Source organism: Chlorocebus sabaeus, chromosome 1 (genome assembly GCF_047675955.1).
Source record: "Chlorocebus sabaeus isolate Y175 chromosome 1, mChlSab1.0.hap1, whole genome shotgun sequence".
NCBI lineage: Eukaryota > Metazoa > Chordata > Mammalia > Primates > Cercopithecidae > Chlorocebus > Chlorocebus sabaeus.
This window is the reverse complement of record NC_132904.1, coordinates 69,043,264-69,069,818: the sequence shown is the minus strand read 5'-3', so window position 1 is coordinate 69,069,818 and position 26,555 is coordinate 69,043,264. Positions and strand designations below refer to the sequence as shown.

General features: G+C 55.0%; 1 protein-coding gene across 4 annotated transcripts in view; it reads left to right on the top strand.

The window, feature by feature from the left end:
- The window catches only part of PDE2A (phosphodiesterase 2A), a 67,656-nt gene extending 44,977 nt beyond the window's left edge, over positions 1-22,679 (top strand). For 2 of the 4 annotated variants that reach the window (XM_073019174.1, XM_008020029.3), the window contains 27 exons: positions 1,286-1,395; positions 2,246-2,301; positions 7,503-7,562; positions 8,280-8,433; positions 8,616-8,668; positions 8,880-8,954; positions 9,064-9,105; positions 9,616-9,681; positions 9,942-10,072; positions 12,672-12,783; positions 13,264-13,303; positions 13,423-13,486; positions 13,903-13,975; positions 14,119-14,296; positions 14,545-14,657; positions 15,341-15,418; positions 16,285-16,407; positions 16,881-16,951; positions 17,349-17,471; positions 17,844-17,931; positions 18,194-18,241; positions 19,214-19,288; positions 19,442-19,541; positions 19,815-19,927; positions 20,311-20,349; positions 20,486-20,592; positions 21,230-22,679. In XM_073019174.1, coding sequence (XP_072875275.1) covers positions 1,286-1,395; positions 2,246-2,301; positions 7,503-7,562; positions 8,280-8,433; positions 8,616-8,668; positions 8,880-8,954; positions 9,064-9,105; positions 9,616-9,681; positions 9,942-10,072; positions 12,672-12,783; positions 13,264-13,303; positions 13,423-13,486; positions 13,903-13,975; positions 14,119-14,296; positions 14,545-14,657; positions 15,341-15,418; positions 16,285-16,407; positions 16,881-16,951; positions 17,349-17,471; positions 17,844-17,931; positions 18,194-18,241; positions 19,214-19,288; positions 19,442-19,541; positions 19,815-19,927; positions 20,311-20,349; positions 20,486-20,592; positions 21,230-21,440 — 2,503 coding nt within the window. In that variant the 3' untranslated portion in view covers positions 21,441-22,679. The remainder of the gene's footprint in view (positions 1-1,285; positions 1,396-2,245; positions 2,302-7,502; positions 7,563-8,279; positions 8,434-8,615; positions 8,669-8,879; positions 8,955-9,063; positions 9,106-9,615; positions 9,682-9,941; positions 10,073-12,671; positions 12,784-13,263; positions 13,304-13,422; positions 13,487-13,902; positions 13,976-14,118; positions 14,297-14,544; positions 14,658-15,340; positions 15,419-16,284; positions 16,408-16,880; positions 16,952-17,348; positions 17,472-17,843; positions 17,932-18,193; positions 18,242-19,213; positions 19,289-19,441; positions 19,542-19,814; positions 19,928-20,310; positions 20,350-20,485; positions 20,593-21,229) is intronic. The other 2 variants (XM_038005513.2, XM_073019180.1) reach the window with 1 other exon arrangement.
- The last annotated feature ends 3,876 nt before the right edge of the window (positions 22,680-26,555 follow it).

Below are 26,555 nucleotides of genomic sequence, written 5' to 3'. Positions count from 1 at the left end.
AGCCCAGCACTCCAGGAACCTTAAAGGTCCTGGGTGTAAGGGCTGGAAGGTGGGAGAAACCACCAGTTCCTGTAGATCCTGGATTACTTAAAGTGGCCAGGAAGGAATGGGCCCGGTTCAGAATGCTGCCTGAGCTTGAACGAGATGCTCAACTTCTTTGGTCCTCGTTTTGTCTAAAGTCTGTGACTTAGTGATCTCGTGACTTGCAGGCCACCCCCTCTTTTTCCTCATGTGACCTTTGCTGGGCTTCCCTTAGTGACACTGTATGCACACAGTTCCCCAGGTTTCTCTTCTGTCCAGGCCAGGCAGTTCCTACAAGCACAATTAAGTGGAGGCATGAGGGATGAAGAACCCAGGACAATTAATCGTCAAGGAGTGACATTTAGTGCAAACTCAGGTGCTTAATTAAGCAGGTTGAACCAGAGGCCATGGGGTAGAGGAGGTGGGTTGTGTGGTGGGACAGAGAGAAACTCATTCTTCCCATACCAACCTCCCCTGCCTTGGTTCCCACCACCCCTCTGCCACTGTCATACCCTGACATTCACACCTGCCCTCCGTTCAAAGCTCACACCTCCACAGGTATTTGGAAAGTTTCCAGCATAGTGGTTAGACCTAGCCCTGGTGCCACCTGGCTGGGTTCAAATCCTGGCTCTACCACTTATTCACTGTGTGACCCTGGACAAGTATTTAGCCTCTTGGTGCCATAGCTTCTCCATCTGAAAATGAAGATATCTAACTCATAGAATTGCTGAGAACTCTGAGTTCATCTATGTGAGTTGCTTGGGCTGTGCACGGGACGTAGGAAATGGCCAATAAACTTTAGTTATGATGATTACCTCCTGTGCTTAGCACTAAAAGTTGATCAACAATTGTTTTCTGAGGATGGTGACAGGGAGGGTTCTTCTCTCCCCACCCTAGTTCTCCTTGGGAAGATCAGAGAGGTCAGGTCACATGCCTAAGGTCAGATCATAGCAGGCAGCCTAGCTCTGAGCCCCTGCATTTACTTCCTGTGCTCTCCCACTGCCTGGAAGATCTGTGCAGGGCCCCACCTGAGCCTTTACCAGCAAGGGGCACCAGAGGCCAGACTGTGGCTGCCTGTTTCTCCACATAGGGGCCAGGGTCCCCTACTTTTTCACTTTTGCCGTCATCGTGTCCACCCTGAGGCAGGTCAGCTTGCCCAGATCCTTGCACATGTGCAGGGTCCAAACTTTCCTGTGTCCCCAGGCCAGGCCTTGCTCCTCCCTGAGCCGGGAGCTCTCAAGGTGGCATCATGTCCTCTTTTCAGGGAGGCTATCATCTCCCAGAAGCGGCTGGGCTGCAATGGGCTGGGCCTCTCAGACCTGCCAGGGAAGCCCTTGGCCAGGCTGGTGGCTCCACTGGCTCCTCATACCCAAGGTAAGGGCTAGGGGCTGGGCAGGGGCAGGGAGGGACTGTGGCCCCTGCACTCCAGGTCATGTCTGTCTTCTACCCCTCTTCATCTCTGTCTTCTTCTTTCTCTTGCTCTGTGTCTCTAGCAATCCCTCCATCTAATTCTCTCTCTATTGTGCTACTAAACTCTCTGAGCCTCAACTTCCTGACTATAAAATGGGACAATAGTATTTACCTTGAGGGGGTGTTTCAAGGAGGCGCAAGTGAGATCATGCATGTTAAGAGCCTGGCACATGCGAGGGCTCAGTGGCCCGTGGCTGTGGTTGTGATGTGCTTGTGCCTGATGCTGGATGGGGCTGTAGTTGTTCTCACACTCTCTCTGTCACTGTCATTGGCCCTATTTCTCTTTCTCTTTTCCTCCATGCCTCCTGTCCGCCATGTCTCTCTCTGCCTCGTGTCTCAGTCTCTCTAGGTCTCTGTCCTCTGTCTCGATGTGGAAAGTGCACAAGACTGGGAGTCAGGAGACCTGACTTGCTGTGTGATCTTGGGCAAGTCACTTCCCCTTTCTAGACCTCAGTTTCCCAATCTGTAAAATAGAGGTGCTCAGCCTCACCTGCCTTCCTCCCTGCAACCCTGAGAGGATCACGAGAAGGTTGTTGAGTGAAGGGGTTTCCTTCCGTGCAGAGGCTGTTGCTGAGGTTGTTTTTGTCACTGCCTCAGGACCCGCCTCTATGTTTCTGTGGGTTTTGGGATCTCTCTGTGTCTCTGTCCTGGCCTCTCTTTGTCTACATCTTTGTGTCCCCGCCCTGGGTCCTGGCTTGGTATCTCTGAGCCTCACCAGCCCTGCAGGAGCACCTCATTGCCCTCTCCCCCTCAGTGCTGGTCATACCGCTAGTGGACAAGGAGGCCGGGGCCGTGGCAGCTGTCATCTTGGTAAGAGCCTGCCTAGGTGGTGGGATGTGGGGAGAGGAGACCATGGGAGGGAGTGGTGGATAGAGCCTGTCTGGGGTGTGTGTGTGTGTGTGTGTGTGTATGTGTGTGTGAGAGAGAGAGAGATGGGAGCCATAAGTGAGGATGGAGTGAGGGGAAGTGGGGGTGTGGGGGTGGGAGGAGTTGGGGCATCTCCCACACCCCAGCCTTCTGCCCCACCTCGAATGGGTAGGATGAAGCCATTGGCCCAGCTTTCTGAGGGATGTGCAAGCCCCTGCTGGACTCTCAGCCCCCATGAGGTTAGAAGGCCCAGCCATTGGCATACACAGCGCTAACCTTGGTCTCTTTGGGATCCTCCAGATGGGGTGGGGACCGTGTCCAGGAGGGCATGAACCAAGTGAGGTGTGAAGAGAGAGGCTGCGGAGGGACAGATGGACCTAAGGGCCTGACCAACAGAGACAGTGTAGAAAACTAGCCAGAGATTTGGAGTGGCTGGAGCTGGGGGCCTTGAGGACAGAAAGGCCATGGGCAGGCCAGCCAGACCCAGGGCTGAGGCTGGGCAGAAGACAGGTAGCTAGGCGGGCTTCCTGGAGTGGCTGAGGAAGGAGTGTTAGTGGGAAGTGGTGGATGCTCTGCCAGAGCCCCGGAACCCAGGCAAGGCTCCCTCCGCAGCCCCTCACAGAGTTCCCAGGGTTTCTGCTCCGTGGAGGGGGTTGTGGAAGTGCAGAGCCTGTGGGGGTGAGATTCTGTGGCTCTTTAAGTTTCTTCTCCTGTATGGAGGTGGGGGTTCAAACTCTTGTTCTATCCTAGTAACCAAAGGATGAGTTTCCCAAATTGCTATTATTGGGGTTCTGCTTCTGTCAAGGGGGCTGCCATTCCAGTAAAGGGCAGGTTTGGGGGCATGGACAGATAAATGAGCAGGTGTTGGTTCCCCAGGGACTCTTCTCCAGCTCATTAAAATGGAATTAAAGGCTTCCCAGGCGCCTGACCTTTCTGAGCTGCTGGCAGGAGAGGGCGGTGGGAGTGGGGGATGGCTGAGAGGGGAGAGGAGAGCAGGGGTACTTGGCTGGATCTCCTCCACACCCATCTGCTTGACTGAGGGAGCCGAGGCCGCTGCTTGGTTTCTCCGCAAGCTGTTTCCCCCACCCCCAGCTTCTGGAATGGAGCTGCTGTTGCATAGAGTTCTCAGGGGGCCACCTCCCCCTATTCTTTGCTTTCCGTCTCTCCCAGGGCTGGTCAGCTTTGAGGGGAACCGAGACGAGGGGCTATGTGCAGAGGTGGGGGTTGGGAGGCGGTGGCTGAGTCGAGCACCTCCTTCTCTGCTAAGGGCAAAAGGCCTGGGGTGCCAGGTGCCTGAGAAGGACTTCCTTAGGTTGAGGCTGTGAGGACTGGGTCAGGAGGGAAGCAAGGGGAAGACATTTGGAAGGTTACTCCCCTTGTGGGCAGAATGCTTGCCATGGCCGCTGCTCACCTTGGCTCAGGCTGGGCCAGAGGCCAGTGTGTGTGTGTGTGTGTGTGTGTGTGTGTATGTGTGTCTCAGGGATGCTGGTGGGATCAGATCACTTACACTTAACTCACCCAGTAGAACTCTGCTGTGATCCTGCGGCAGGCTGGGTGCTGGAGCTGACTCTGCCTTCAGGGAGCTCTCAGTCTTGGGGGAGGTGGGGACACCCTCTCCACCACGGGCCAGATGAAATACTGTTGCCAGTAGGTGCTCTGATGGCAGAGCCTGGAGCAGCAAGTGGTGCCTCACCATGGAGAGAGCATTTGTGTGGGGCCTTGGGGCGCGGGTAGGAGGTCCACAGGCAGGGAAGAAGGGAAAGGGGATTCTAGGCAGAGGAGGAATGTGAGCGAGGCAGGAAGGAGGCCGGGGGAAGGGGTGGTGTGCTGAGGGGAGAGTGTGGTCCTGGGGAAGCTGAAATAGGGGTGCATGCTATTGAGTAGTATGCTAGCCAGCTGGGCTCTGGCTGCCAGGAGTTTTCAACAACCATCCCTTCATTTCCTCAAATACCCTGGGCAGGGAAGAGCTCTTGAAAGGTGTTTAGATTATTCACATCTGCCTCTCCTCCAAGCCTGCACCTTCCCAATCCTGTGGAAATGCACTTCCCCAGGATGCCCCTCCCCAAGGCATACACGTCTGGCAGATGCTCCCTGGCCCACAGGATCTCACTGCCTCCCAGAAGCAGCACAGGCAGCCCCAGACTTTCCAGCTGCTGCCAGAATCTGAGGGCAGAGGGTGCAGAAGGTAGATGGAGTGCCACAGGGCTGATCTTTTGGGAAGGTCAAGTCACCAGCTTCTTCCTCGACAAGCCTCATTCCCCTCTCTGAGTCTCTGCTCTTAGTATTCATCCACTGATCCACCTACCCATCCACCCACTCATCCATCAGTTGAACAACTATTTCTTGAGTACCCACTGTATGCCAGGCATGGTGTGCTAGGTGCTGGGAACACAGAAGTGACCAAGACAGATTAGACAGGCCCTGCCTTGGTGACAAGCACTAAAGTGAGCATGACCCCAGTTACTTGGGAGATTTAGGTGGGAGTATTCCTTGAGCTCAGGAGTTCGAATCTGGCCTGCAGAATAGAGTGAGACTCCATCTCTAAAAAGAATAAAAATAACAAAAATATTGCAAAACAAGTGAGCAAAATAAGGATAGGATCACATGTGATGGCAAGGGCTAGCAAGGAAACCCCTTGAGGGAGTCCTGCAAAGGAATGTTGGGACCCGATAAGGATGCAGTTAGCGAGGGCTCTCTGAGGAATATGCCAGCCAGGTGCAGGGCTGTGTGGCTGACTTCTGGGCCTTTACAGCTCACCACTTAAGGTGCCCTGATTGCAGATTTTTTTGTGTGGAAAGAGTCTTTGACTCTGTTCTTTAATCCTGGGATAATAAGTCTCTTTGAGGAGTGGCGGCCCTTGGTCTCTGGCATTTGATGCCTGATTTGTGCCCACTCTTCCCCCAGCTGCACCAGCCACACCAGCTCCCTGCACGGGGATTGGGTGTTCATGCCATTAGCCATTTTAAACCTGGTGAGGGTAGGGACCTGGGGGCTGTACTGGGTTTTTAACCCTCTCGTACAGCCACCATGCACACTGTTGAGTGTTCCCACTGGGCCCCCGACACTTGCCTTGATTAGCAAGAGCAGGTGCAAGTGTGTGTTCCTGTTGGTGAACAAAAAGCCATGAGTGTGTTGGGGCGATTGTGTGTGTTTGTATATGGGGGTGCCAGGTGCATGTGCATGGCTCTTAAGTATGTGAACTAAGTTTCCTGTGTACAGGCATGAATGTGCCTGTGGGGATGCTGTGGACACTGTAAGGGTGGATGTGTGGATGTCTTTGTGTCTGTGACTACTCCGTGTGTGTGTGTGTGTGTGTGTGTACCACCTCCATGGGTAAGTGAGTGTAAATGCATGTGTGTGAGGGCCTGACGTTCTTCATAAGAGTGTACATGTGTGTGTTTGTGCACATGCTGAGTGCAGGCAGACCGAGGCAGCCCAGGAACTGGTTGCCCCCACAACTCTAGAGGGGTCCCAGACTTCTCTATTCCTGAGAGATGGGACCAGGTGGAAGGAACAAGAACTATGTCCTCCTCCATGTGCTAACAGTAAAATGCCAACATATTTATATAAGCCATATGCAAATGAACCATAGCCCCAGCTTCTCCTCCCTCCAGCCCCCGCTGTCCCGTAGGAGTCACAGATTGAACCTCATCCAGAGCTTAAGTTTCAACACCATCCTTGACAGCCCAGGTCTCTTCCAGGTTTTCCTGCCTCCAATCTTCCTCCCTCAAATTCACCCTACACCCCATAGACAGTGGCCCTCAGATGCTGAAGTCTGCCATGGCTCCCCAGTACTCTCAGGCTAAAGTCAAACTTCTTAGCCTGGCACTCAAGGCCCTTCTTTCTGTGGTACTATGGACCACACCCCTACCTGGATCCTCGTCTCCCTGAACCACCTACTGCCAGTGTCCTGGTCTCTTCAAGGTCTACTTGTCTTCCCCATGCCAATGCAGGAAGCCTTCCAAATGTCCTCCCCTCTGAGCTACCCACCTAGTTTTCTCTCTCCTTCCTCAGGTATGAGGCTCCACACCTCCTCCCAGTCATGTCCCCCTACTCATCCCGCCCCAGTCAGACTGTGAGCTTCCCGAGAACCTGCTGGTCTCCTCCTCCCCATCTGCTCCTGGCAGGAGACCCAGAGCTGAGGCAGGCATTGGCTGCCGACTGGGGAGGGAGGAGAAAGGAGGGGCCCCCAGTGCAGGCACTGTGGGGAGCTCTGCAGGTGGTGAGCAGCTTTGAGTGGGCTCCGGAAGCTAGTGACGCAGGTGGGGAGCCTTGCTGGCAGGGCCTGTAGTGGGTCCCTAGGCTGCCACCCTCCCTCCCCACTGTCTCTCATTTTCCTCGACAAGCACCCAAGTAGGGGTCAGGGAAGGGACTTCACAGAGTATGAAAGATGGGCTGAGTTCCCTGGTGACTGGCACAGGGAACTTGGAGAGGGACAGGATGATGGGGGTGGTGGAGAGAGTGGATCTAGAGGGGGAAAGGTGTGGGCAGAGAACGGGAGGGAGTGGGTGGTGCTGTCTTCACTCTGCCACTTTCTGCTGTGTGATTTTGGGCAAGTCACTCCAGTTTTCTGGCCATGTCTTGCCTGCCAGGTGGAGGCTTGCATCACAGTGGTGAGAATCGCATGTAAGGCAAAGCACTTCACCAACCCATTTATCCATTTATTCATTCGCCCATCCATCCTCACCATGGCAGGTGCATCATACTGAACCCATTCCTTTATCCAAGACTTAGGGGCAGCTCAAACCCTAACTCAGAAAGGATAGAGCTGGGAGGCTAAAGCTAATACCACCAATTCTAAAATCAGGACCCGCAGAGCTCCATAGGCTGGGAGCTGAAGAGGGGTCTAAGGTCCCTCCATGCCCTAAACCATACACCTGAGCTGTGCTCTTGATGAGTCAGTGATTGAAAAGGCAGAGACAAAAAAGTTTCACGTCTTTGGGTTAGTCCTAGGAGACTTCCTACAGGAGGGGATTTTTCTGGAGCTGTCTGGGTGTCAGAAAGATGAGGTTATCACTGAGGCCCACAGACTTGAGTGTGTATGTGTTGGTGGGGACCCATGTGTGCTGCACATGGGGAGGGCACTCTGGCAGAGACAGACACTGGGAGAGGTCACAGCTAGTTCCCTTCTCCCATCCCTCCAGGTGCACTGTGGCCAGCTGAGTGACAATGAGGAATGGAGCCTGCAGGCAGTGGAGAAGCATGTGAGTGGGAGCGGGGCCACGTACCATGAGGCTGAAGACCCTTTTCACAGCTGGTGGGAAGATGTTTTGGCCAGGGAGCTGGACAGACCTAGGTTTTAGCTTTGGCTCTGATGCTTTTGAGCTGTGTGACCTTGAGCAAGTCACTAAACCTCTCTGAGCCTCAGTTTCACACCTGAAAATGGGAATAATGATAGCACGGACTGACCTAGGGCGGTGGTGAGACAAAACTGGTCAAATACCTTGTAAATACACATGGTTGCCAACTTACAATTTCTTGACTTTTCGATGGATTTATGGGGAAGCAACCCCATCCTAAGTCCAGGAGCATCTGTATTTGGAAAGAACCCTCCACATAATGATACTGAGGCTCTTTCATGCCTGAGACTTTATGATTTTGTGACTTTAACAAGGACTTACGACTTCCTGAGGGGGCTAGAGACAGAAATCTGACATCTTGTCTTGGAAGAATCTAGGGGCTAAAGATGGAGGTAGACCCTGTACCCTCCTGTTCCTGGACCGCTGGACGCTCCAGGGGCTGTGGGAGCCCCCGGGGGAGCCCTCAGGAAGGTAGAGTCCAGGGATGAGGTGATTGGGACGGCGACGGGGTCCATGGGCCCGGCAGGCAGAGGGAACGGCAGGAGCAAAGGCAGGAATCCCGCGGCAGCAAGGGCAGCGAGGGTGGGGCGAGCGGCGCGCTAACCGCTCGGCCTGTCCCAGACCTTGGTGGCCCTGCGGAGGGTTCAGGCCCTGCAGCAGCGCCGGCCCAGCGAGGCTCCCCGAGCCGTCCAGAACCCCCCGGAGGGGGCGGTGGAAGACCAGAAGGGCGGGGCAGCGTACACCGACCGCGACCGAAAGATCCTGCAACTGTGCGGTGAGGACCCGGCCTGGGCAGGTCACGAGGGCGGGGCCGGGCAGAACTTGGAGGGGAGGTGGGCGGGTTAGGCGGTCCCGGGAGCCGGCGGCTGGCCCGGCGCGGAGCTGAGCGGCGCCCGAGGGACCCGGGCACGGAGGTGCGGAGGGGCCCTCTCTCTGATCCGCCCCTGGTCCTTGCAGGGGAACTCTACGACCTGGATGCCTCTTCCCTGCAGCTCAAAGTGCTCCAATACGTGAGTCCCTGCGCCCCTCCCGGCCACCTCCCCGTCCTGTCTCCCTCCGGGGACCGACTTCCCCTTGAGCCCTCCATCTCAGTTCCGATTACGATGTCCCTCCTTCCCCTCTCCTCCACCCCCCTGAAGAGCCCCGGAGAGGGGAGCAGGTGGGGAGTGGGGTGGCCCGGATCCGCAGTCACCCCCTCGCCCTCCCTCGTCCCTCCCTTAGCTGCAGCAGGAGACCCGGGCATCCCGCTGCTGCCTCCTGCTGGTGTCGGAGGACAGTCTCCAGCTTTCTTGCAAGGTGAGGGCCCAGGTCCACTGTAGAGCTGGGTCGGGGCTGGGGGAGGAACTCGAGTCTCCGAGGGGGAAATCCCTTGCCTTTAACCGGCTCCCTGCACTCTGTTCCTCAGGTCATCGGAGACAAAGTGCTCGGGGAAGAGATCAGCTTTCCCGTGAGTCCCTCGTCTGTGTTCTCGTTGGAGTCTGCAGGGGCGGTTGAGGCCGGGTAGACACTCCTGGGATCTGTCTGGAGTATTTGGATCCTCTAGACTCTTGGAATCCGATGGAATTATCTGGATCTTGGCATCTACTTAGAAATGCTGCAGGGATCACAACCTGTGATCATCAGGCTTTATCAGCAAGAATCTCTTAGCATCTACAGAAAGGCTTACGTGGGACCTGCTCACTTCTGTTGGAGTGTTTCTGGATATGGATCTGCTAGAATCTGTGGATGAGAATCCTTGGAGTCTGCTTATCTCTCTCATAGTTAGGGAAGACCCTAGAATCTTCTATAGGGATTCTACCAGAGTCCCCTCCATCTCTGCTCATCAGTGCTGACCCTGTCCACCATTTGAACTGACTGAAGGGTTCTTTGAAACTTCCAGACTTGAGGGTGGGGACAGGTTGAGATCCCCTGACCTGGGGAGTGCTGGGCCCTGACTCAGTCTCTCCTCACCCCCTAGTTGACAGGATGCCTGGGCCAGGTGGTGGAAGACAAGAAGTCCATCCTGCTGAAGGACCTCACCTCTGTAAGTGATGGCCTGGATGACCCAGAGGGGAAAGGGGCGACCCCACTCTCCATCCCCCAGAGCCAGGGTCTCTGTTACAGAGCAGCCTAGGAATGGGGGAGATAGACCTGGGGACTTTCCACTATCCCATCTCCATGACCTGGAGCTTCCAGCCTTGCATGAGTCCCTTAGAACTGCCCATTGCAAAATGTGATGGAGGGCTGGAGGAGGGAAGCATACTCCCCGCTCATTCCCTGCCCTGACTTGTCTCCCCTTTGCAGGAGGATGTGCAACAGCTGCAGAGCATGTTGGGCTGTGAGCTGCAGGCCATGCTCTGTGTCCCTGTCATCAGCCGGGCCACTGACCAGGTGGTGGCCTTGGCCTGCGCCTTCAACAAGCTAGAAGGAGACTTGTGAGTCTTTGTGGGATGATGCAGATCAGGAGATGTTGCTGAGAGGCTGGCTAGGGCTCCACTAGGGTAACAATGTGGGAAGGGTACTGAACCGGGGCTACTGTCTCAGCAGCAGTGGGTTGAACAGTGTGTTAATGCAACAGAATGAAAGTCATGTTGAGGTCCAAGCTGGTTCCTCTTCTCTTCCCACACTTCCTGAAGTTTGGGTTATCTGCTCTTGGGGTATTGGGCTCCCTCCCTTGCCATCCCTGTTTTTGCATTACTGCTAGAAACTGCTAGATGGAGGGGTGGGTGCGTTCTGGGTTGGGTGAACCCTCTGGGACTCACAGAACATCATCAACACAGTGGACCGTGGCTAAAGGGAATATGCCTGGGGACTGGGAAAAGCTGTGGATCTTTTGAGCCCCTGACAGGGCAGCAGTAAAAATGATACAAAAAAAAAAAGAGGTGGGCAGGGCACGGTGGACAGAGAAGCAGGCTTGGAGGCTTAGTTGGGAATCATATTTCGAGAACTGAGGACAAACCTGGGGTCTAGAAATGGTGTCAAAAATGAATTTCACGTCTACACCAACTCATGAACAGGCAGTAGGTGCCTGAATTTTATTGCAAATGGATCTTAGTTCAGGGAGAAATAGTGCTGTGTCTAGTGAGACATTTCTGTCCTGGGTGCAGGTTCACACTTGGGCTGGCAGGATGAAAGTTTGTGCTGCATCACATAGGTGAGGAGAAGTAGACAGATGAGAAGTAGACTGAGTCCTGATGCAAAGAGATGCTGATAGGATGCTGGCCTCTGGAGTCTAAGCAAACAGGCCGGGTTTCAGGGCCTGGAGCTCCAGCAGGGGGTGGACACTAGAGAGCCTGGGACTAGGTAGGTGTCAGAGCCTGGGCCTGAGGTCTGCTGGGGTACGGTGGAGATTCAGGAGTCCTAGGTCTGAGCTGCAGAACCTACCAGCATGGAACTGTGTTGACAGTTGGGTGGGCCTGGGGAAACAAAGATAGGGGCAAGGCAGAATCCGCTAAGGCAGGGAGAATGTGAGATTGGTGGCATCTGGAACTTGTAGGCATCCTAATGGTGGGAGAATTTATGCCATTCAGCAAACAAATATTGAGCACTTAATGTTGCCATCCCAGTGCTGACCAGATGGCCTTGGGAAGGCCTTTGGGGAGGGGAAGGTAGAGGGAATGGGGGTCCAGCAGGGGCCATGACCTCTCGTTGCTGGCTGGGGGATTGGGTTCTGGGATGGCCCCAGAGCTGGAGGAGAGGTAGTATCAGCAGGAAAACAAGATGGGGCCTTGGTGGCAGCCCTGAGGCCCAGGGCAGGGGAAGGGCCATCTCTGGGTCCCACGCATTTCAGGGAGTGAGTGTTGAATGACTACCTGAGCCAGGGTGGGGCTCAGCTTAGTGCAGTGACTGCAGAGAAGCTTCCTGAAATACAGCTAAGTAGCCAGAGAACAGGGGCTTCAGAAACCCTTCAGCTGTGAGTGGGATGGGGCTGGTGGCAAGGCCAGGGATAGGATACAGTGACAACATTAGCAAAGCTCTCCGAAATGTTTCCCTAATACCATGCTCTGCACTGGGCATGGATGATATAGTCATGGCCCCATCTCATAAGACTCGAAGCTCATTTTCAGGGCGTAGAGGGAAGAGAGTGAGAAGGGTATTCTAGGCTGAGGGAACAGTGTAGAAAAAAAAGTGTGAAGGTGTGAAAGAGCCCGAGGTTTTCTCAGAATGATGAGGATCTTTGTGTGGCTGAAGCTGAGAGATGTCCAGGGTTGAGGGGTGAGAGGTGGGTGGGGCTAGCTGAGGGACTGCAAATGTAAGGAAGGTGTGCAGACAGACCCAGGGTGGTGGGGATGGGATCTAGATCCGAATCACTAGATGGCAAGCATGAGTGGGGGATGCCCCACAAGGGCAGAGCACCAAGGTCAGCCAAAAAGTGGGGAAGGGCTTAGGCAGGGACGCCTCAGGGCAGCGTGATGTGGGCTGAGGCAGGTTCTTCCCATGACCCACACCATTGGTCCACCCAGCCCCATGCAACTCCCCAGTGACAAATCATTTGGTGGCCAGATTGAATGACCTAAGCAGGATTTGGGGCTGATCTTGTCTCACCAGAGCTAGCTCCATGAGCAGGGCAAGCAGTCCTCTCCACACCACCACCCTAGGATTTCTGGAGGCACCGAATCAGGGCCAGCAGAGTCCAGGGAGAGTGGGGTAGTGACAGGAGCTGCACAAGACAGGGCAGTGCCACTTCCCCTCCCTAAGGCTGGAGGCATGCCTGGGGAAGAGCAAAACACCAGCCTGAGCCCAGGCAGTCTCTAGTCTAAGGGAGGAGACCCAGCTTTGGGCTGGGTAAATCCCAAATCAGAGGGGGCAGGTATGGCTCTGGTTTCAAGTATCTAAGGTGGACTGGAGCCCTCCCCTCAGGGAGCCCCCAGTCTGCAGGGCATGGGGGTGGGAAGCTGTTCCAAGGGCCTGTGCAGTGGTTATATAGTTGGCAGGTGGGTACCCCTGTGGGCTTCTGGTGGAACAGAAGTAAGGAGAGTGGGGAGAGAAGCCGGTCTTCCCTTCCCTCCTGAGTGAGCCCACACCCTCCTCCAGGTTCACCGACCAGGACGAACATATTATCCAGCACTGCTTCCACTACACCAGCACCGTGCTCACCAGCACCCTGGCCTTCCAGAAGGAACAGAAACTCAAGTGTGAGTGCCAGGTGAGTGACCTGCCTTGAGTCTCTCTCGGGCACTGACTCGCCCAGTTTTCAGCCCCTGAGACCCATTCAGAAGGGAAATGCCCATGTCTTTCTGGACTGGTGGCAGCCCTTCCCCAGGTGGTTCCCTAACCTAAAGACTTGGAGGCCTGCAGTTGCTCAGGACCCGCGCCACTGCCCGCAGGTACTGTATGTGATCGCCCTCTAGTGTTCAATCTGGGCACTACAGCAACACCTAGGCAGCTAGAGCTGGTGTGAAGGCGGCTGAGACACTCACTCAGGAGACTCCTCACTTGCACTGGGGCGATTCCCCTACTCCTTCACTTAGTAGCCAAATGATATAATTAGACACTGACAGTTTCTGGCTTGTCCAGTGAGCCCTAGGGAAGGAAGGAGAAGACCCAGATGCTGTTGGAGGCAGGGGGTTAGATAGGGTGACCCCTGCACCCTGACCACCTATGATCTCCATTTCCTTCATTCCAGGCTCTTCTCCAAGTGGCAAAGAACCTCTTCACCCACCTGGGTGAGTGCACTGTTCTCTATGCCTAGCTGTGTGTGGGTACGGGGGCTGGCAGTTGCAGAGGAGAGGTGGGAGGGCTTGGCAGCCTGGTCTCACCATGCCTGGTCTTCTCCCTCACCCAGATGACGTCTCTGTCCTGCTCCAGGAGATCATCACAGAGGCCAGAAACCTCAGCAACGCAGAGATGTGAGTGACTCTATCCAGGGGACAGGACGAGAGAGGCTGCGGCCTTCAGTCCCCATCATCTCCTTTCCTGCCCAACCCACTTCCCCTTCTCTGCCTTCTATGTGACCTCATCACCTTTTGAGGGATCCTTTATTTCATGCCTGTCTCCCTCACTAGACTGTAAGCTCTGATGACAGCAGGGACAGGGCTGGCTTTGGATCCTCAGCTCCTATCACAGTGCCTGGCACATAGTAGGTGCTTCTAAAAAACACACTTGAATGGATAGGTTTCTGGAGCCAGCCAGCCCTGAGCAGAGTGGCTTACCTTGGAGCACTCCTCCCAGGCCTCGAAAATACGGCCTTTGCCTCCTTATGGAAAGTGAGGGCGATCAGAGGGGGTTGTCAGGCCCCAGAGGACCAAACCCCCTCCCTCCACAGCTGCTCTGTGTTCCTGCTGGATCAGAATGAACTGGTGGCCAAGGTGTTCGATGGGGGCGTGGTGGATGATGAGGTGAGCGACTGTGGAGGGAGTATGTGGCCCTAGGGGTGTCCGGGAGTCCTCCGGGGGCGCTGGGGAGCTGCCCGACGTTTAATAGTCCCCTCTGTGGTCGGGTCACTAACTTCTTCCTCTCGACTCCATCTCTTCCCCGGCAGAGCTACGAGATCCGCATCCCGGCCGATCAGGGCATCGCGGGACACGTGGCGACCACCGGCCAGATCCTGAACATCCCGGACGCATATGCCCACCCGCTTTTCTACCGCGGCGTAGACGACAGCACCGGCTTCCGCACGCGCAACATTCTCTGCTTCCCCATCAAGAACGAGAACCAGGGTGCGCGTGGCTGCCCGGGGCGGAGGGGCGGGACTGGGGCGGCACCTGCGCGGGGCGGGGCGGGGCGGGTCCGAGCGCGGGGTGGGCAACACTTCCCCACCGCCTTCGGTGTCCTGGAGCAGAAGGGAGTCGGGTTTCACATCTGGGATGTCACCAGCCGAAACTGCGAGGGCAGGTCCCCGCCGGTTCCCTCCCTCCACCCAATCCCTCCCTCCACCGGTGGTTCCTTGCCCCTCTCCCTTCCCCAGAGGTCATCGGTGTGGCTGAGCTGGTGAACAAGATCAATGGGCCGTGGTTCAGCAAGTTCGACGAGGACCTGGCGACGGCCTTCTCCATCTACTGTGGCATCAGCATCGCCCATGTGAGGGCGGGGGTGGGAGTGGGGTGTCGGGTGATAGGGGCAGGGCCCACCAGGGACCCTCCCTTCTCCTCCAGCTCTCCCTGTGGGTTGATCCCTGGGTCTGGCACTCAGTCCCGCCGCTGGGGTGCTGTGTAGCCTTCAGGACACGCTGGCCACCTCTGGGCTCAGTTTCCCATCTAAAAATTGGGGATACGATTTCCTGCCCTGTCAACTCTGCCTCCTGGGACCATGAGAAGCTCCCCTTGTCAAAACCTCCTCTCTTCCCTGGAAGCAGCCTCAACCCAAGCCGGGTGCTTTTTTGGAAGTGCTGGGTCTGGGTGTCCAGGCCTGCTGGCGCTCTGGCCTGGGAATCCAGCCCCAAGGTCCCTGACATGATCCCCTCCTTGCTTCTCCTTCCCTGCTATGGGCCTTAGGCTCCATCACTGAAGCCTGGATCAGATATAGGGGGCGGTGCAAAGGGCCAGACCAAATGCTGGCAGGACTTGAGGTGGAGGAGCTGGTGCGGGGGTCTGGATGAAAGTGGGGGTGGGGTCTTTACTGTGGACTGGAACTTGAAGGTTTTGACTGGGGCCAGAATGGGACAGGAAGTGGGGTGTCTTTCTGACCCCTTCATCCCAGTCTGGGGCATTGCTAAGTTTTAACAGCCACCTTCCTTGAGCCCCATCTTTCCCTCTTTCCCCTAGTCTCTCCTATACAAAAAAGTGAATGAGGCTCAGTATCGCAGCCACCTGGCCAATGAGATGATGATGTACCACATGAAGGTGAGGCTTGCAGAGACCTCTGGTCCTCCTCCCAGATTCCCGGGGACCCAGGGCCAGGCAGGGCTTCCTGATCTATCTCTACTGAGGATGAGAGGATAGGCCCAGAGCCATAGCAGGCCTCTTGCCCTTCTTAGGGGCAGTTCCCACCCCTGCTTAGAGACCTCTCCTCCAACCTGCTTCTGAGCTGAGTCCCAAGGCTGGAAGTAGCCAGAGGAACTAGCCCAGGGAATAATTTGGTTCAGCCAGGTATTCCCCATGTTTAGGGAATAATTCCCATCTTGAGAATTACTGAGGGTTAGGAAGCTCACCCAGGACCTGTCCTCATGGCTTCCCTAGGTACAATGCCCATGTCCTGGGCAGTCTTAATTGCTGATAATCTATCCCATTCCCTACCCTGGATCAGAAAAGCTGGCTTAGTTCCATGTATATGGTAGTTGCTGTTCATTTGGACATTTCCTCTCACCTGTGTCCAAACCAGAGAGGCCCAGACCTTGTGAGGTGGATCAAAAGTGTAGTAGGAAGAGTTAAGGTTAGAGTAGAAAGGTCTCCACAAAAGGAGGACTGCTACAGTTACTGTGTGTGAAATGCTGCCACGGTTTGGGGGTGTCATGAAGGAGTGTTCTCAATCTTTGCCAAGATTAGGCTGTTACAGATAAAGGGTGGTCACCTGCAGGGAGGCACGCGGGGTGGGCTGCAGGGCTATGAGGGGACGGTTGTGATTTCCTGCCCAGTTACAGTCCACAGCGTGGTGGTCCAACTGTGGTGCATTCTGGGTGATGGATCCCCCACCTTCTATGGGAATTTGAGGGTGAAGACACCGGATGGGGTGAAGGCTGTCTTCTAATGCTCTGGCTGGTCTCCTCTAGGTCTCCGATGATGAGTATACCAAACTTCTCCATGATGGAATCCAGCCTGTGGCTGCCATTGACTCCAATTTTGCAAGTTTCACCTATACCCCTCGTTCCTTGCCCGAGGATGACACATCCATGGTGAGTTGCTCTCCACTTGTGTAGCCAGAGGCTTAAGTTAAATGTGCATCAAGAACTTCCTGGGAAGACAGAGTCATCAAGGAAGGCTGTGGAGGGTTCCTCAGAGATGGAGGGGCATGTAGTCTGCCATCATGAGGCCATGGGGCCTGCCCAGGGGCTAGAGGCTGGACTGGATGATGCCAAGGGCTGTCTTGGAACAACCATGCCCAGGGCATGTGACCTCAGGGTTTGCATCCCTCCCAACCCCGTTTTTCTAACATTTTGTGTGGGCTTGGTTTCAAGAGTTCTTAGTTCTTAGATCTCTAAAAATGCATAGCTCTGAGAACGGTTGCTTCAGTTATTTTGTGGTTCTCTAGTTTAGATTTAAGTTTCTAAGACTCCAGATTTTGAGTGTGGAGCTTGAAGAAGGGCCCAGGCGGGGGTCCCATCTTGATACTGGCAGCCCCTCTGATCCCTCCCTCTGCCCTCTCCAGGCCATCCTGAGCATGCTGCAGGACATGAATTTCATCAACAACTACAAAATTGACTGCCCGACCCTGGCCCGGTTCGTCCACATGCAGACAGCCCCAGTCTTCGCCTCCCTCTTTCCTCCACTGTCACATCCATTGCCCCTGGCATTCTGGAGAGGATCTCTCTAAGGATGACTGGGGAGACCCAGTCGTATGGGGGTGGGGAGGATCCATGAGTGAGAAGCAATTCCTAGACACTGAACTGTCAATAAAGGCAAGAAATGGGGCAAGGCAGAGCCTGGAGGCAAGGCCGAGAGTGTGTAACCAGAGGTTTAAGTTAGATGTGCATAGGAACTTCCTGCTAAGACAGAATCATCAAGGAAAGCTGTGGAGGGTCCCTCAGGGATGGAGGGGACATGCAGTCTGCCATCATGGGGCCCTGATGGAGGAGGAGAGGCTGAGGCCCCTCTGCTGCCCTCTCGTCTCCCCCAGGTTCTGTTTGATGGTGAAGAAGGGCTACCGAGATCCCCCCTATCACAACTGGATGCACGCCTTTTCTGTCTCCCACTTCTGCTACCTGCTCTACAAGAACCTGGAGCTCACCAACTACCTCGAGTGAGTGGTTGCATCTCCCCCACATCTGGCAGCCGCTGGGGTCCCCTTCCCTGGGACAGGGAAGCACCCCCTGTGTGTCAGGCACTTTACACACACTGCCTCATGGGATCTTCTTAGCCCCAGGGGACTTGAGGGGAAGGCTGCAAGCCCCATCTTCCAGGAGGGGCTTGCTCACAGTCAAGCAGCCAGTGAAGACTGAGCCTGATTTAAACCTGGGTCTGCTGGGCTCCAAACCAGTGCTTCTTTCCAGGAAGGGAACCCAGGTGTTCCAACTCCTGTCCCAGTGGCTCCTGGGCATGTCATCCTCTTGGGGGTTTGGGGAGGGGACTGTGGGCTGATCTCTTTTTTTTCTCCTTTCTGCCTCTCAACCAGGGACATCGAGATCTTTGCCTTGTTTATTTCCTGCATGTGTCATGACCTGGACCACAGAGGCACAAACAACTCTTTCCAGGTGGCCTCGGTGAGACCCTGCCCTGCTCACAGTGGGGACCCTGCATGGGGTGTCTGGGAGTCTCATCCTCTCCCAGCCTGAAGGCAGGGGGGAGCGAGTGAGACCAGGAGCCAAGTTTAAACACAGAAGGAGGTTCCCCCAGGGTTTGCCCATGACTTTGAGATAGGAAGGAGGGGAGAAAGTTGGGAAGGGCAGGACACTGCTTAGCCTAAAGCAGTGGCACTTGGATCCGGATGTGAGGAGTGACCACAGTTTTCCTGGGCTTTTCCAGAAATCTGTGCTGGCTGCGCTCTACAGCTCCGAGGGCTCCGTCATGGAGGTATCACTCTTCTGTCCCACCCCCATCCTCTTTCCCCTCTAAGGCCAGTGACTTGCAAAGTTATGACCCAGCTCCCCCTATTCCCAAACCATGCTCTCCAGACAGGCTGCGAGAGCTGCAGCCACACCTAGGACATGTCTGGCTCATTTTCCTGGAGTGGGCTTGGAAAGGTGCAGGTGCAGATGATAGCAAGGATTTGTGTTCAGTGCGTTTCCCTTTGGCTGCCTGGGAACACCCCATTCAGCCCCCTCCTGCCAAGCTTGGGATGGGCTCCACTCCCATCACTTAGCATCACCTTAGATTGTTTGGTTTGGGTCTGCCTACCTCCGCATGCACAAGGTCTGAGCCATTTCTGAGTTTCCTGCACTTGGCACAGGGCTTGCCACAGAGTGGGAGACACATTTCCAAAGTCACCTTGCCCTATGCTGCTTCCCACAACACCCCTCCAGAGGCCACCCCTGCTTGCACACCCCCAGAGATGGGGTGCTCTGTCTCTCTCCCAGGAGGCCTGGTGGCAGTGCTGGTTCTGCCCTTTGCCCCCTGGGATAAGCTGCTCCTCTTCTGAGTGACAGCCGTTCAGCATCCGGAAACAGGGGCATTGCCCTTGCCTTATCACTGCCTCTCCTTGTCAGCAAACAAATGCATTCTGCATGATTTAGTGTCTAGGACTCCAAGGGATCATTTCAAAAATGTTCCAGCTTTCAGGGACCCCAGAGCTTACATTGTTGTGTCCCTCCCTGCATGTGACAGCTGAGGAGTCTGAGGCTCAGAATGGTCTAGGGACTCCCCCTGGGTCACACAGAGGGTTGAAACAGAGCTCAGAAAGGGAACTGGGGCCCCTGACTCCCCCTTTCTGACTGCTCTGCTGACCTGGGGGCTGGAGCTGGACCAGGCCCTGCTTCCTCTCTTGGGGTCAGTGGTGAGGGGATCCCCTCTGCCCCAGCCGGGACCCCATCACTCCTCTCCCCCCAGAGGCACCACTTTGCTCAGGCCATCGCCATCCTCAACACCCACGGCTGCAACATCTTTGATCATTTCTCCCGGAAGGTGATGGGGTTGGGAGTGGGGGTGGGGATTGAGGGGGAGAGCTGGGAGCTGGCTGGAGGTGGGAGAAGGAGCCAAGGAGTGGAGGCTCACTGGGATGGGCAAATGGGTGGGGGTGTCCAGCAGGAGGCCATGACACCCCTGCCCTTGCCCCAGGACTATCAGCGCATGCTGGATCTGATGCGGGACATCATCTTGGCCACAGACCTGGCCCATCATCTCCGCATCTTCAAGGACCTCCAGAAGATGGCTGAGGGTGACTGCTGTTAGCCCCAGGCCTTGGGGGTGGGGAGGAACAACCAGGGGAAGGATTTGCCAGGGGAGCATTTCCAGGGTGCAGACCTATCCCCTGCAGCATCAACCCTTCTCTGGCTGCACAGCCCCACCAGGCAGACCCAGCACTGGCCCCTTGGCTCCCACCAAGAGTGCCCAATTCCCTACAGCGCTCTGGGTTGGGTCCTGGGAGCCTTGTCCTCAGAAGGGCAAGGAGGCTGGGCCCTGCTCCTTGACCCCATCCTCCCCTCAACAGTGGGCTACGACCGAAACAACAAGCAGCATCACAGACTCCTCCTCTGCCTCCTCATGACCTCCTGTGACCTCTCTGACCAGACCAAGGGCTGGAAGACCACGAGAAAGATCGCGGTAGGTGCAGTCCTCCCTGGAAAGGCATAGGCTGCCCACCCTGCCCAGCTCTGGATGCCCCCTGCCGCCTGAACACCATCTCTCTGCTCAGCTCAGCCTGGCTGTGTTCTGGGGAGACAGAAACCTAGACCATCTCAGGGGGACAAATGGAGACTCAGAAAGGGGAACAGACCTAGCAAGTCAGTGGTTGGTGGAAGGTGGGCCCCAACCCCGCCACTCCTTGCCTGGGACCATCACCATGCCAGGCTGGGGCTGGTGGGGACAGCTCCTGAGCTGGGACTGAATCCCTGGACCTCAGTTTTCTCTCCTGGGAACGGGCTGTCAGAGGAGCTTGGGTGGATGTGTCCTATGTGCAGGATGTGATGAGAGTGTTGGCCTTTCAGGAGCTGATCTACAAAGAATTCTTCTCCCAGGGAGACCTGGTATGTGTGGAGTGACCCCAGGATGTCCAGGTTGGGGGAGGGTTCCTGGCCTGGGGCAGGGAGGGCTTGAACTAGCCTGACCCTGGTACCCAATGGAGGAATGAGAGGGACAGACCTGATGACTTGATGCCTGCAGGAAAAGGCCATGGGCAACAGGCCAATGGAGATGATGGACCGGGAGAAGGCCTATATCCCTGAGCTACAAATCAGCTTCATGGAGCACATTGCAATGCCCATCTACAAGTGAGTGAGCTCATGGGGACAAGCTGGCACCCTGCACAGTGAGGGTAGGCTGGAGTGGGGACATCACAGCAAACACATGTGCTGAGATTGGCCTGGCCCAGCTCCAAGTGATTCACCCCCTTGCCTCTGGGCACAACTGTCTCCTGCTGTGCCACTCAGTGGGTCCTTCACTTCATCCTTGGTCTGCAGTGGAAAGAGACCATCATGCTTTCCTAGGTGTCCTCCTCTGTCTCACATTCTTGTGGAAGTTCTTGTTTTTTGAGATGGAGTCTCACTCTGTTGCCCAGGCTGGAGGAGTGCAATGGCATGATCTTGTCTCACTGCAACCTCCCCGTACTGGGTTCAAGTGATTCTCCTGCCTCAGCCTCCCGAGTAGCTGGGATTACAGGCACGTGCCACCATGCCCGGCTAACTTTGTATTTTTAGTAGAGATGGGGTTTCACCATTTTGGTCAGGCTGGTCTTGAACTCCTGACTTCAGGTGATCCGCACACCTTGGCTCCCTGAGCGCTGGGATTACAGGCATGAGCCACCGTGCCTGGCCCTTGTGGAAGTTCTATTTGCTGTGTAGCCCTAGTCTTTCTTGCTGTCCATGGTCTGATTTTGTCCTCTCGCCCTCTGCCCCCATGCACCCACAGGCTGTTGCAGGACCTGTTCCCCAAAGCAGCAGAGCTGTACGAGCGTGTGGCCTCTAACCGTGAGCACTGGACCAAGGTGTCCCACAAGTTCACCATCCGCGGCCTCCCAAGTAACAACTCGCTGGACTTCCTGGATGAGGAGTATGAGGTGCCTGATCTGGATGGCACTGGGGCCCCCATCAATGGCTGCTGCAGCCTTGATGCTGAGTGATCCCCTCCAGGGACACTTCCCTGCCCAGGCCACCTCCCACAGTCCTCCACTGGTCTGAGCAGATGCACTGGGAACAGAGCCAGGAGTCCTGTGTTCTAGACCAGGACTTCCTGTGTGACCCTGGACAAGTACTACCTTCCTGGGCCTCAGCTTTCTCGTCTGTATAATGGAAGCAAGACTTCCAGCCTCACGGAGACTTTGTGATTTGTCCTCTGAGAGCACAGGGGTGACCAATGAGCAGTGGGCCCTGCTCTGCGCCTCTGACCACACCTTGGCAAGTCTTTCCCAAGCCATTCTTTGTCCCTGCAGCTTGATGGTTTCTCCTTGCCCCATTCCTGCCCCACCAGATCTTTGTTCCTTTCCCTTGGAGGACTCCCGTCCCTTGGGGTCTCCAGGATCCTCATGGAAGGGGAAGGTGAGACATCTGAGTGAGCGGAGTGTGGCGTCTTGGAAACAGTCCTTAGTTCTGTGGGAGGACTAGAAACAGCTGCAGGGCAAAGGCCCCCTGAGGACCACCACTATAGTGACAGTGGGATTGGGACCTGGGGGATACAGGGGCCCCAGGAAGAAGCTGCTGAGGGGCAGCTCAGTGCTCTGCAGAGAAGGGGCTTGGGAAGAAGCAGGATGGGCTTGATGGGCAGGAGGGATCCCCGCACTGGGAGACAGGCCCAGGTATGAACGAGCCAGCCATGCTTCCTCCTGCCTGTGTGACGCTGGGCAAGTCTCTCCCCCTGTCTGGGCCAAACAGGAGGGTAAGACAATCCATGCTCTAAGATCCATTTTAGATCAATGTCTAAAATAGCTCTATTGCTCTGCGGAGTCCCAGCAGAGGCTGTGGAATGTTTCTGCCACCCTAGGGCCCAGAGAGCCCAACCCTGAGTCCCTCAGAGGCCTCCTGAGTGTACCCCTTGGCCTGAGCCCCTTCCCCATTCCTGCAGCTAGGGAGAGACCTGGCCTCAGCCCTGGCAGGGCTCTCTCTTCAAGGCCATATCCACCTGTGCCCTAGGGCTTGGGAGACCCCATAGGGCCAGGACTCTTGGGTTAGCCTGGCCACTGGCTTCTCTCTTTTTCTCTGTTTCATTCTGTGTGCGTTGCGGGGTGGGGGAGGGGGTCCACCTGCCTTACCTTTCTGAGTTGCCTTTAGAGAGATGCGTTTTTCTAGGACTCTGTGCAACTGTCGTATATGGTCCCGTGGGCTGACCGCTTTGTACATGAGAATAAATCTATTTCTTTCTACCAGTTCTCCCCTATGGGGCTGTTTTCTGACTTTGTGCTTGGGGTGGGTGGAGCGGGGTAATAGAACTGGGAGAGGCAAACGCCCTTTGGAACTCCATGGCTTCCAGAGTCTCCCACCCTTGGTGCCTAGCCCCTCCTCTGCGGAAGTCATAGACCTGTTGGGGTACTCCTTGGGCCAGCCCTGTGCCAGATCGTGGAGGTTAAGGGGTAGGTGGCAGATGAGAAGGTCTGGCCATGCAGCAGTGACAGGACATGTTGGCTGGCAGAGATTGTGGAGTAGAGGGAAAACTGAGAGGTTGAGGCAAGCAGGCAGGTTGCCTGGAGGAGGTAGCCTGGAGCTCATCCTAGACCCTCCCAGTGCTGGCCTGCCCTGGTCATGAGTGCCCATACGGTGATGGCCTGGGCCTCTGAACTCTGTTTCTAGCTGCAATGATGCCTGGCTGTGTCTCAGGAAGTCCCACATCCCGGTTTCTCTGAGTCCTGCCGAAGGGGCACCCCCGAGTCAAACTCCACACCAGATCCAGCCCCGGTTGTGTCTGAGGAGTTAGTCCCCTGCTTTCCTCTGCGTGAGAGTGTTTGCTTCTGCCCAGTCCAAAATGGGCACACTCCAGGTTGGGGCCACGAAGAGGCTCTGCCTGGTACAGTTTCCAGGCCCTGTCCCCGACTTGCCTACCCCCCTCTGAGCTCCTCTCCCTGTTCATCTCTTCCTGGCCAGTAAAGGTTGATGTGTTAAGAGGGTGGGCACTGGGGTCTCCTTTCTTGGTGGGAGAAGGAAGGAGATGAACAGGGCCATCTTGTGACCATCAGCCATTGCCAGCCTTGCCTTTGGGACCACAGAGCCCATCTGCTTCCTCTGCAGCTCCCCCTGCCCCACTAGCCTGTCTGGGTTTGGAATCTGCTCCTCTGGCTGTATGGTCTCCAGGTTTCCAGCTTCCCTTAGTGTTATGGGGCTCCAGGCTCCTCCCCTTCCCAGCTCCTGCTGTGGGCTCCCCAAGTCTGTCTCTGTCCTCTCACAGCACAGGACCCAGGCTTGGCCCAGTGGGTCCCCAGGTGGGGGTGGGAGTGTCAGTTTGTGACCCACAACCGAGAAGAGATGGCTATTCTAATGGCGCCTGGCTGACCTCAGGGTCACTGTGGGCTGATGTAGCGGCTCTTGTGCCTGACCCCTGACCCTGAGTGTGTGCGCATGTTCCTCTTCCACAACCCTTCGGGCAAAGGGGACCTTGACCCTGCATCTGCTGTCTGTCCCCAGCCCAGCCCTCCTTTGAGGCCCATGCTGTGACACATCCCTGCTTTTCACCAAATGGGGGGAACAACCACAGATATTTCCTCATCATGCAGGACCCTGTGCTAGGGCCAAGGGCTAACTTTGCCTTTGTCCTGGTCTGGAAAGTCTCACAGTTTGATTGGAGGGAGAGATCTAAGCTCAGATGCAAGCCACGACAACGCTGTGGGGTGCCTGGCCACGGGGCTCCAGGCAGGATCATAACCCTGAGAACAACAATGGAGTTTGAAAGATGAGCAGATGTTGTTTTCCTACAGGCAAAAGGGGACAGGCACTCCTGGTAGAAGAAAACACTTTTGCAAAGGCCCTGAGAAGGGAAGGGACTGGCAGCTGGAGGAGCTGAGGAATGGAGGAGGAGGCAAGACCATATCCTGAAGGGCCTTAAATGCCAGGTTGTGGAGTTTGGCTTTATTCTGTGGGCAGTGGAGAATCAGAGAAAGGTTTTCAATAAGAGAGTGACTCAGAAGTACATTGTAGAAAGATCCCCCTGGAGAGCAGGGAAGTGACTGCAAGGGGAGACGGTGGATAGGGATTATTCTGTGGGTGATGTGCTGTGTCCCGGGCTGGGTGAGGAGAGAAATTCAAGAGATGCTGGGTTGGCAGAACATGGTGACCAATGGGTCGGGGGATGCAGAGGGAGGACGTAGAGGGGCCCTGGGAGGTGGGATCTATGCCACTCCATGAAGAGCTATGGGGACTCTGCTCAGCATCACCCTTACCCACAACAGGTGTTGGGTGGAGCCTCTGGCAGGGGTGAACTCCCTGCAAAGGTGAACAAAACTGCTGTCTGAGGATGCCCGGGGAGGAGAGGTGGGAGGAAGGGAGGGAGGACAGATGGGAGGAGGCTCTGCAGAGAGCCTGAGGGCAGCCCTCACCAGGTTACAGAACACAAGGCTTGACCCCATTGGCTTCCTTTAGCTGTTCTGCCCTCCCATCTTAATGGTTTCATTTTTCACTTTATTTAAACCTCACAATGATTCTAGCAGATACTATTAGTCTATTCTGCAGCCAAGTTGCCTAAGATTTGGAGAGGTTAAGTAACGCACCAAGGTTAGGATGTGAGCCCTACCTGTCTGATTCCCCTCCAAGGGCTGTCTGATTCCTTTCTCCTCCTCTGGGATAGAGGAGGGAGACTCAGAAGGACGGGGTCTCCATCTTCAGTCTTTGCAAGACTATTGTAGGGCATTGGGGCGGTGAGCACAAAGTGGGTTGAGGCCCCAGAGAAAGAGCTGAGAGCTGGGATCAACTGTGTGTGTGCCTGTGTGTGTCTGTGTGTGTGTGAGTTGGAGTAGGGGGCAGGGAGAAAGGAGAGGGGTGGTGGTGGCTTGTAGTGCAGCTCATGGTCACCAGGTGGTGTCCGGCCCTCACTGTCCTCACCTCCCCAGAGGTCAGAGAAGGGTATGGGGGCGCAGGGCGGGGGGCGGTTGGCAATCTCACTCCTGTCCATTCACCTACAGGTTGAATATCCCTTATCCAAAATGCTTGGGGCCAGAAGTGTCTCAGATTTAAGATTTTTTTGGATTTTGGAATATTTGCATATACATAATGAGATATCTTGGGAATGAGACCCCAGGCTAAACAGGAAATCCATTTATGTTTTATATACACACAGCCTGAAGCAGTTTTATACAATATTTTAAATAATTTTATGCATGAAACAAAGTTTGTGCACATTGAAGCAAGTGTGGAATTTTCCACTTGTGGCATTATGTCAGTGCTAAAAAGTGTTTTAGATTTTGGAGCATTTTGGATCTCAGAACTTTGTATTAGGAATTGAGGACTGAGCTCTGATTTTTTGTCTTACCCAAATTCCTACCTAAGAGGTCTAGGGAGTCATGCCCTACAAACCATACATTCTCATCAGATGGGTTTTACTCGACCCTATATGTCGTGATTTACTTTTCAATCCGACTCTGGCATAACATTATGAAACGAGGAAAAAAATATTTTACCCCAAAATATATTTCCTTGCCATACCTTGAAATTGCCCTGCAAAGTCTCATGTGGGAAAAATCCACATTCTATAGAGATCCCTTCCCCCTTTGTTTTCCTTCCTTTCTTTCCAGATCCAGGAGATAATCAACTAAGTAAGAGCCAGGCACCCTTTTAAGTCTGACAAGAAACAATTTACAACTTGCTCTGTCTGAAGTCTGCTATCTGAGAGCTTCCTCTGCACAATAAAACTTAAAGATAATCCTTTATCTTTAAGCTGAACATTCCTTTCTATCGATCCCAGGTCTTTAGACAAACTCAAACAATTGTCAACCAGAAAATGTTTAAATTTACCTATAGCCTGGAACCCCCTTGCTTTGAGTTGTTCCACCTTTCTGAACCAAATCAATGTATTTCTTAAATGTATTTGACTGATGTCTCATACCTTCCTAAAATATATAAAACCAAGCTGTACCCCGACCACCTTGGGCATATGTTCTCAGGAACTCCTGAGGGCTGTGTCACAGGCCATGGTCACTCATATTTGGCTCAGAATAAATCTCTTAAAATATTTTACAGGCTGGGCACTCATGCCTGTAATCCCAGCACTTTGGGAGGCCGAGGTGGGTGGATCACATGAGGTCAGGAGTTCAAGACCAGCC